This window comes from Ipomoea triloba, chromosome 13, assembly GCF_003576645.1.
Source record: "Ipomoea triloba cultivar NCNSP0323 chromosome 13, ASM357664v1".
Classification (NCBI taxonomy): domain Eukaryota; kingdom Viridiplantae; phylum Streptophyta; class Magnoliopsida; order Solanales; family Convolvulaceae; genus Ipomoea; species Ipomoea triloba.
Window position 1 is genome coordinate 13,241,216 of NC_044928.1, and position 10,546 is coordinate 13,251,761.

Sequence of the window (10,546 nt, forward strand, 5' to 3'; positions counted from 1 at the left end):
ACATTATGTTCTTAATGTTGTACACTGCATTTTTATGGACTAGAATGCCCAGCATATTCCGTTACCGTTAAAGTTGACTAAAGAACTGTTAAAGTATAAATTTATTTTCATCCACTCATTTTCCTTCCATATTTCCCTATTTCTTCGGCTTTTCCTTTCCTTAATTTTCCCTAATCTTCCATTTTTTTTTATTTACACCAATACAAGAGAGAAGTGGTCAGATCCTTCTTCCCTATTTCCCCGACCTAATTCTTCGCTTTTCCTTCCCCACGATGTTACGAATCTTCCACCTATCTTCCTCCGCAGATTCCTCCCATCATTCATCCCCAAATCTTCCGTTTTTTTTTATTTACACCAATACAAGAGAGAAGAAGTGTAATACCCCGTATTTTTCATAAGATGATCTCCCGATATGTCAAGGGAATTTTTATAAGGGAGTATAGTTGTTATTAAGCTATGATCATTCGTGCCGGTCACGAACCGTAAAATTTTCGAGGACGAATTTTCAGCTCGGATTTCTTTGGAAATGGACTATTAGGCATATTATGACTAAGTATGAACTTCCTGCTTAGTTAAGTTGAAATTGGACGGAGTATAAGGGTCAAAATTTATTTTTGATCGTACACCGCGAAATTCCCGCAGTGTACTGAACCTAGCCCAATTTGGAGCTTTTGACTGGAATAAATTTGTGGTTTCGGAAATTATTCTTTCTAGATTATTTTCCACCGAAACCTTATCTGTTTGGACCACAACTGATATGTTGTGGAGATATTTTATTATTTTATTATTTTTTTTTTCCAATCTTATCACATAAGATTGTGATAATTATAAAAGCCATTTTCCTCTCTTTTCTTCCCCCAATTGCCGATCCACAAAGAGAGAGAGAGAAGTGTGATTCATCTTCATTTCCTCCATTAAACCATAGCCAATTCCTTCACATCTCTTCAATTTATTCGGTAAGTTTTCGATTTTATTCGGTAGAAAGCTTTGTTTCCTTCCCTAGAACATGAATCTAGGAAAAGAATTGTTAAATATGTTGATATTGATGATGTATTCTACCTAGGGTTCTAGTAGAAAGTTGAGGTATTTAGCTCCTAAAAGCTATGATTTATGTTAATTGATGATGATTTACGGTTAATTTGCATAATAGCGTATTTTGGGTACATGGATTACGAAATATGATTTGGAGAATTGATGATGGAATATTGATATTGTTGGTAAGAAATGATGATGTTATGTTGAATAAAGGATGAGTATAGAATTTTAATGGTGAGATTAGTATGATGCTAATCGTGACTTGATGATGAATCTTGTTTTAAAGAGTATTATGTGATGAAATGATTAATTTTCAGGATTTGATATTAAAGTGGTTAATAGGTGATTCAAAGTGTTGATAAGAACTAGGGACTTTGAAGGTAAGATTTTATGTTCACTAAAATTATTATTTACCCCATATATATGTATATTCATATATGGTATGCTATGATAACAAAACTATGTGTTTTACAAAATTATGTGCATAAGAATGTTCATGTGATCACAAGTTCATTGCATATTATGTGTGTGATTCTCGAATTATCGAGAATGGATTTTTACGGGTCAAACCCGTGTGTTGAGTAAATGCTTGGCTTGGAATTTTGGTGTTATATACATATATGTACTAAGAATGATATATTCTTATGGAGTGAGTTATTGTGGAGAAAAATGTGTTTGAGAAATTATATATTTTTGAAGAAGATATTTATCATGAGGAATTGATATTTTGGAATTATATGTACATATTTAGTCTTGGAGGATAAGAATACTTGATATCGGAGTGAGCCGGAAATCTCACAAACTTTTTGGAAAATATATGAGAATCTAGGGCTGCGGTCCTATTGGTGGAGTATTGGTGGAGTATTGGTAGAATATTGGTTTTTATTGGTATCTAATCCTCCTTGACAAATATGTTATTTTGGAAAAGGCTATCTCCACATGTATTTTGGGAAAATATCTTATGAAGATTATGAGACAAATGATATATATATATATATATATATATGCGATTTTTTTGGGAGAGAATATGATTGTTGAAAATCATAAAACCCAAGCCTATATTTTACGGGATGAAATGGAACTTACTTAGCTTATGCTAATTGTGGGATATACACCCCTTTGTTTTTGTGAAATGATTTTTGCAGGTGAACATGAATAGGATGGAAGTTGGAGGTTGTAAGTTTAGCCTTAGCACTTAGAGTGGAGTTCGTCAAAGAGGTGATAGAATTCACTCTAGGTGTGGCGGTAGCACCCTGTTTTCTGATGGTTAGGTGTATATGCTTCCGCTGATGTATTTTAATTACGGATTTGTAATAAATGTTAAGGTGCAGAAAATCTGGGGTGTTACAAGAAGTAAGATCCTTCACTTAAGGATCTGCAATTTCCCTATTTCCCCGACCTAATTCTTCGCTTTTCCTTCCCCACGATGTTACGAATCTTCCACCTATCTTCCTCCCCAGATTCCTCCCATCATTCATCTGCTGCTTCATATGAGGATTTACACGCTCAACAGCTGGAAGAAGAGTTGCAATCAACAGCATTCAATGAATATGAACATGATTTGCGCTCAATATTTAAGCCAAGGTAAATTCCTTAATATTTTTGTTAATTTTATATATTGAATCTCTTTAATTTTTCAATCGTTGTTACGGGAACGAGGGTTTAATGCTAAAGCATTCGTTATTCCAGAGTTTACAGCCACAAATTGGATTAATTTAGGATAAAACATATATGGATTAATTTATGATTTTATTCAGTAGTGTATATACCAAATCTTATTAGTGGCCGGGAAATTATTCTGTGATCAGATTTTATTCAATAGTGTTTAAGAGATATATCAATTATATTCTCAAAAAAAAAAACATATATGAACAATGGCTAAATTAATGTTATTCTTTTCTCAATTTTTTATTTTGTTTTTTGAAAAGTTTCTTGATTTATCTCTTTTTTCTTTATTTAATTTTGGAATATTGCTTGATGTTAGGGGGTATTTTGCTATTTAAGCACTACTGTAGAGGCAGACACTCACCACAGAATAACTGTCTCTTCAAGTCCACCTTCAGGTTCGTACTTCTTCTCACTTTTTATTTCCGTTGTCAAAGAATAATTGCTTCATGTTCTGCTATTTGAGAATATTTTTCTTGTAGTTTCCTCTCTAGCAAACATATGAATCAACACATTGCTATACACCATTGATAGAAACAAACTATTCTCCATTTATATTTGTGTATAGTTGTTTGGGATACATATGCTTTCTGTTATTGATTTTTGGTGAGTTGAGGTGATATCCACCTTCTGCAATGAACACACCTGCCCCCTCCAAAAAACCATACAAAATGGGAATACTGATTGTTCTTATTTTCATGCCCGGCCTTTTTTTATCCACCAAAATTCTCAAGTTTTAAATCCACCAAAATTCTCAAGTTTTAAATCTCGACTTCAATTCATAAATTTATTCTTATTTTCACATCTATAATTTATAGAATCCTGTACATAAGTATATATATTGTTTCAGTTTGGGTGGTTGGTGGTATTTGCTGTGAATTTGTGAAGGAAGAAGCGAGGGGCGCATTTTTGAGACTTGAAACTCAAAAGCAGTCAGTAGAGCGGTTTTGAGACGAACCAAATTCACTTCTTCCAGTAGTGTCAAGCTGTTATTAATAACCTCTAACCCATTTCTGCTTTGATTCATATGTGTATATGTTTACATTCAGAATATGATCTGCTAACCCATCTCACGTTGGTGTATCTGGCTTTCATGATAATTTGGTTTGCAATTTTGAGTTTAATTTGCTTTTCTTTTAAATAAATAATAATAAGGAGAAGTGGAAAGTTTCATTATTTTTGACACAACCTAACAAAGCTTTTGTTCTGCTTGAATGATATTGACTTCATTGTTGTATGATTTACCTACGTTATGCATTTATTTCTGTTTTCTAAAACCTTGCTTTTAAATGATCTTCATTGTCTTTGAACTTTTATCACAAAGCCGCAACCTGTGCAGAACACTGCCATAGTGATGATCTTTTGATATTCTTTTCCTTTTGTTTTTTAAATGATCTTATTTTTTCCAGTAGTGTTAAGCTTCTTCCAGTTTAATAAAGTATTTGTTTGGGGTATATATGCTTTCTGTTATTGATTTTTGTTGAATTGAGGTGATATCCACCTTCTGCAATGAACACAGCTGCCTCCTCCAAACAACCATGCAAAATGGGAATACTGATTGTTCTTATTTTCATGGCCTGCCTTCTTTTATCCACAATAATTCTCAAGTTTTAAATCTCCACCTCAATTCATAAATTTATTCTTATTTTCACATCTATAATTTATAGAATCCTGTGCATAAGTATATTGTTTGAGTTTGGGTGGTTGCGTATGGCAAAATGGGAGAGTGGTTACAAATTGTCACCTTATCCACTTTTAATTTCCCCCCTAACTTTAAAAATAAAAAAAAAAATAAAATGCTAAGCTTTCTACAGACCAGCCCTTTCCCATCACGGAAAATGGCTGAAGCTGTGATGAGCTTCACGATTATTTTCGACAAAAAAAAAAGAAAAAAAAAAAGGAAAAGCTTCACGATTATAAAACCAAGGATTCATAGCCCCTCTCTTCATTGTCCATCAAAACTTCCTAAACCAGTAAGTTTTCTGGTGATTTTCTATTATCCCTATTATTATTAGTATATTATTATTTTTAATCTTTATTTTCCTTTATGATATTCCAGCTCGAGCAATGCTTAAATTCTGCTTTTAACCCTTGCAGTAGTTACCAATTCCATGGATCCAAGTTGCACCCATCTCAATTATTAGCCTATATTATTTGTACCAATTACTTGTAGCTTATAATAATAATAATAATAATTATTATTATTATTATTATTATTATTATTAGTATAGTAATAGTGATGAAATATAATTTGGATAATATTTCTATTGCTATTGCTTCTTCTTTTTTTAACATTTTGAGATGGAAGCTCACTTTGCATATATATATATATATATATATATATATATATATATATATATATATANGTTGTCAAAGAATAATTGCTTCATGTTCTGCTATTTGAGAATATTTTTCTTGTAGTTTCCTCTCTAGCAAACATATGAATCAACACATTGCTATACACCATTGATAGAAACAAACTATTCTCCATTTATATTTGTGTATAGTTGTTTGGGATACATATGCTTTCTGTTATTGATTTTTGGTGAGTTGAGGTGATATCCACCTTCTGCAATGAACACACCTGCCCCCTCCAAAAAACCATACAAAATGGGAATACTGATTGTTCTTATTTTCATGCCCGGCCTTTTTTTATCCACCAAAATTCTCAAGTTTTAAATCCACCAAAATTCTCAAGTTTTAAATCTCGACTTCAATTCATAAATTTATTCTTATTTTCACATCTATAATTTATAGAATCCTGTACATAAGTATATATATTGTTTCAGTTTGGGTGGTTGGTGGTATTTGCTGTGAATTTGTGAAGGAAGAAGCGAGGGGCGCATTTTTGAGACTTGAAACTCAAAAGCAGTCAGTAGAGCGGTTTTGAGACGAACCAAATTCACTTCTTCCAGTAGTGTCAAGCTGTTATTAATAACCTCTAACCCATTTCTGCTTTGATTCATATGTGTATATGTTTACATTCAGAATATGATCTGCTAACCCATCTCACGTTGGTGTATCTGGCTTTCATGATAATTTGGTTTGCAATTTTGAGTTTAATTTGCTTTTCTTTTAAATAAATAATAATAAGGAGAAGTGGAAAGTTTCATTATTTTTGACACAACCTAACAAAGCTTTTGTTCTGCTTGAATGATATTGACTTCATTGTTGTATGATTTACCTACGTTATGCATTTATTTCTGTTTTCTAAAACCTTGCTTTTAAATGATCTTCATTGTCTTTGAACTTTTATCACAAAGCCGCAACCTGTGCAGAACACTGCCATAGTGATGATCTTTTGATATTCTTTTCCTTTTGTTTTTTAAATGATCTTATTTTTTCCAGTAGTGTTAAGCTTCTTCCAGTTTAATAAAGTATTTGTTTGGGGTATATATGCTTTCTGTTATTGATTTTTGTTGAATTGAGGTGATATCCACCTTCTGCAATGAACACAGCTGCCTCCTCCAAACAACCATGCAAAATGGGAATACTGATTGTTCTTATTTTCATGGCCTGCCTTCTTTTATCCACAATAATTCTCAAGTTTTAAATCTCCACCTCAATTCATAGCATAAGTATATTGTTTGAGTTTGGGTGGTTGCGTATGGCAAAATGGGAGAGTGGTTACAAATTGTCACCTTATCCACTTTTAATTTCCCCCCTAACTTTAAAAATAAAAAAAAAAATAAAATGCTAAGCTTTCTACAGACCAGCCCTTTCCCATCACGGAAAATGGCTGAAGCTGTGATGAGCTTCACGATTATTTTCGACAAAAAAAAAAGAAAAAAAAAAAGGAAAAGCTTCACGATTATAAAACCAAGGATTCATAGCCCCTCTCTTCATTGTCCATCAAAACTTCCTAAACCAGTAAGTTTTCTGGTGATTTTCTATTATCCCTATTATTATTAGTATATTATTATTTTTAATCTTTATTTTCCTTTATGATATTCCAGCTCGAGCAATGCTTAAATTCTGCTTTTAACCCTTGCAGTAGTTACCAATTCCATGGATCCAAGTTGCACCCATCTCAATTATTAGCCTATATTATTTGTACCAATTACTTGTAGCTTATAATAATAATAATAATAATTATTATTATTATTATTATTATTATTATTAGTATAGTAATAGTGATGAAATATAATTTGGATAATATTTCTATTGCTATTGCTTCTTCTTTTTTTAACATTTTGAGATGGAAGCTCACTTTGCATATATATATATATATATATATATATATATATATATATATATATATANTATATATATATATATATATATATATATATATATATATATATATATACTACATTGTCATAACATATATATTTATTTGCATTTAATATTTTTTTCAGCAATGGAATCTCGCCTTTTAATCCCCCAAATCACAACTGAGAAAAAACAATGGAGTTGTAAAGTTTGTGTTATTGAAAAGTTGAATACAAGAGAGTCAAAGGGCAAACCTGGAACCTTGTACAAGCCTATAACATTACAAGATGAAGCGGTTACTCATTTTTATTATTTCTGAACTTCAAAATTAATTCTATGTTGTTAAAATGATTGATTATATTTTCAAATAGTTTTTGACATTTTCTTTAAAATAATTATAGGGCAACAAAGTTCAAGGAATGACTTATCAAAATGATATTGAACTACTTGATGAAAGGCTCAAGTTATACTCCACATATATTGTCTCTAATGCATTAGTCTCTCGTGCTAATCAATTTTTCAATGTCCCAGATGAGAGGTATAGATTTGTTTGGTCAATTAATAGAAAAACTCTAATACAACCAGTCGACAATGACGACCAATTGGATTTACAACCTTCTTCTGACATGGATACAAAACCCTTTGGACAATTATATGATTACAAATCTAAAAGACAAGCACCCTTTGGACAATTATATGATTACAAATCTAAAAGACAAGCAATAAGTGAGTTTATATATGATTACAAATCTAAAAGACAAGCAATAAGTGAGTTTATATTCTATTACAAATCTAAAAGACAAGCAATAAGTGAGTTTATATTCTGTTCATACATTTTTTAATTTCTGTATACATTTATTCAAATTTAGAAAATATTGTGACAAACTAATTGAACTATATTTATAGATATCATTGGAGTCGTGATTTCTAAACTACCAAGAGAATTAGATATCATTGGAGTCGTGATTTCTAAACTACCAAGAGAATTTATTGTGACCAACAGGACAGGACAACAAAAACCAAGAGAATTTATTGTGACCAACAGGACAGGACAACAAAAAGCAAGAGAATTTATTGTGACCAACAGGACAGGACAACAAAAAGCTAACGACTTTGTGATCGTTGATGAAGAGTATGTTTTTCAATTTATTTAACTCCAAAGTTTTTAAATTGTCCATTAGAATTTCAAAGGAAACATGATTAATTTTAAAGTATATTTTATTTATTTATTATTTTTAAATTATTTTCTTGCATTGTGTATCAACTAATAATGAAATATTATTGTCAACTAATCTTGCCATGATCTATTTATAAATTTTTATTGATGTCCTAGGCTTAAACCTATCATTTTCACAATGTGGGGCAATTTTCCTAGGCTTAAACCTATCATTTTCACAATGTGGGGCAATTTTACGGTTTGCCAAGGAGTTGAAATTGACAAAGAGCTCCAATCAGGAGATTATCCCGTTGTTCTTGGAAGAAGGATTACTGTCACCCCATATCAAGGTATGTATGCAAATTTAATTAATATTCATTTCCCATATCAAGGTATGTATGCAAATTTAATTAATATTCATTTTGATAAGTTAATTATTAAAGAATGAGTATCAATAACATGATCAAGTATTAAATGTACTTGTTAGAAAGCCTAATTTTATACACCATAAACATTTTCATTATCAAGTATCTGTTTCACATGTTACATAGGAATTTCCTTATCTACAAGAACGGACTCTGGTGTAGAAGTGAATCCGTTTGGTAAACGTGCTGATGCTCTTAAAGAATGGTAATCTAAATTCATTATTTATCATTTAAATGTTCTATTTGTTACACTTGATAAATGATTATATGTTGTTGACAGGGCGAAGACTAATTCTTTAGTTATTGAAAGATTGATTGTTGAAAAAGCACATAACAATGCTGTAAGTGAAATGACAAGCCCTCTTGATCAACAAATATCACCAATTTCATATTTAAAGAAGTCATTTGATCAGGTTTCGCACTAATGTCACATCCTTTAATTGTTCATTTTCTTTATAACTTGTTTTACTCACTTTTATTTTGCTATTTTTCTGCATGTATTAAAAAATCAAGTCAAAAGGAGTCTGGGTTAAATCAAAGATCACACTCATAGATAACGGAAATCCTACCTACTACATTGGTTGCAACAATTGTGATAAGAAAATTAATTGTAATGATGAAGGTATTAAATTCCAATGTATGTTTTGTGGTCATGCAAATGCGGTTTCTATCAAGAGGTAAAATCATGACTCCTCAATGAAATTATACACATACTTTATTATATCTCACAGTAATCATGATGCAAAATTTTTACTTTGTTTTGTTTTTTTTTTTAACAGATATAGACTAATTGTTGAGCTGTTTGATGGGACAGATAGAATTCAAGCTACGCTGTTTAATCGTCTTGTGGATAAGTTGTTTTCCTTGACAGAAACAGAGAATGAAAAAGATGGCTTTGATTTTCAAAAGCTACAAAAAAAACTTGATACACCGACTTTTGCTGTGGAACTTAGGTGTCAAACCCAAGATCGGGGAGGAATGACAACGGTCTACACAGTTGCATCTATTTGTGAAGATATATCAACTTCATCAATTACCGGTACTAAAAAGAAACTTGCCTTTGGAGAATCTAGCAATCCGGTAGAAGATTCAACAAATTTACCTCCATCAAATGTTGACAATAACTATGCTAGAGAAAAACGTCCAAGAATTGAGTGAAGTTGTGATTTGTACTTAAGTGTTTATGTTATTATTTCTTTTCCTGTTACAATAATCAATGATTCAAGTGTCTTTATAGACAAAAATAAAAATTATTGACTTTGAGTAATTTTTATATTTATTAGTTATATTATATTATTGGTTATAATCAATAATTATTTCAGTACTTTTTTTTAAAATATAATTTCACTACTTTAAACATAACAGGGTGTAGGAATAGTCCTAAATTCTCATTTTGGTAGAGAAACATGAAAATTTATAATCAACAGGTGATATCAATCAAATTAAAAAACTTCAAAGTTAATAAACTTTCATAGTGAAAGTAAAAATATTAAAAACAAAATCTTAAAGTCCATAGTCAAAATAAAAACATTAAAAAGAAAAATAAAAAAAAACATATAGATTTAGAAAGACAAAAAGAAATCAAACAAAGCCATGGATGCTGCTTTATGTTAAAGTAGAATAATTATTTTCAGGACTTCCTAAATGAAAAAAATGAGCTTCCAAAATCAATGCAATTATATAGTGATAAATTTATAGTGAACTCAAAGAATTAAGAAGAACCCTAACAAATTATGAATGATGTATCAAAATGTCCTACTCCTCTATGGTTAGGTAACTCCATTACCAAAATTAAGTGACTACAAGTACAACACTTAAATTATAATATGACAATTACAACATAAATACATCAACTCCTACATCAATATTTAGTCATAGTCCAAACAATGCACTCAATTCAACTGATTCACACTTCCATATTCATTTGAAAAACGTCAATTTTACAACTCCAACAAAGGACGCTATAAAAATGCTTTTATCATTAAAAAAAAGTCTGGTTTTACAAATGGATCAAAGACACCAGTACCACTTTCATTCCCTACAAGATGCAAAA

The 10,546-nt window shown here is 30.8% G+C and overlaps 1 protein-coding gene and 2 long non-coding RNA genes across 3 annotated transcripts; all 3 read left to right on the top strand.

Annotated features, from left to right (window-relative positions):
- Window positions 1-860: 860 nt before the first annotated feature.
- LOC116001043 lies at window positions 861-2,379 on the top strand. Its single transcript, XR_004094218.1, has 3 exons — window positions 861-956; window positions 1,353-1,415; window positions 2,181-2,379. It is a non-coding gene; the product is annotated as an uncharacterized LOC116001043 (long non-coding RNA).
- Window positions 2,380-2,389: 10 nt separating this feature from the next.
- Window positions 2,390-7,388, top strand: LOC116001042. Its single transcript, XR_004094217.1, has 3 exons — window positions 2,390-2,619; window positions 3,020-3,098; window positions 7,059-7,388. It is a non-coding gene; the product is annotated as an uncharacterized LOC116001042 (long non-coding RNA).
- Window positions 7,389-7,601: 213 nt separating this feature from the next.
- LOC116001044 lies at window positions 7,602-9,760 on the top strand. The gene is made up of 8 exons (XM_031240949.1): window positions 7,602-7,638; window positions 7,861-7,915; window positions 8,000-8,044; window positions 8,288-8,418; window positions 8,620-8,698; window positions 8,774-8,834; window positions 9,007-9,170; window positions 9,273-9,760. The coding sequence occupies exons 4-8, from the start codon at window positions 8,310-8,312 to the stop codon at window positions 9,649-9,651; spliced, it is 792 nt and encodes a 263-aa protein (XP_031096809.1). The 5' UTR covers window positions 7,602-7,638; window positions 7,861-7,915; window positions 8,000-8,044; window positions 8,288-8,309; the 3' UTR covers window positions 9,652-9,760.
- The last annotated feature ends 786 nt before the right edge of the window (window positions 9,761-10,546 follow it).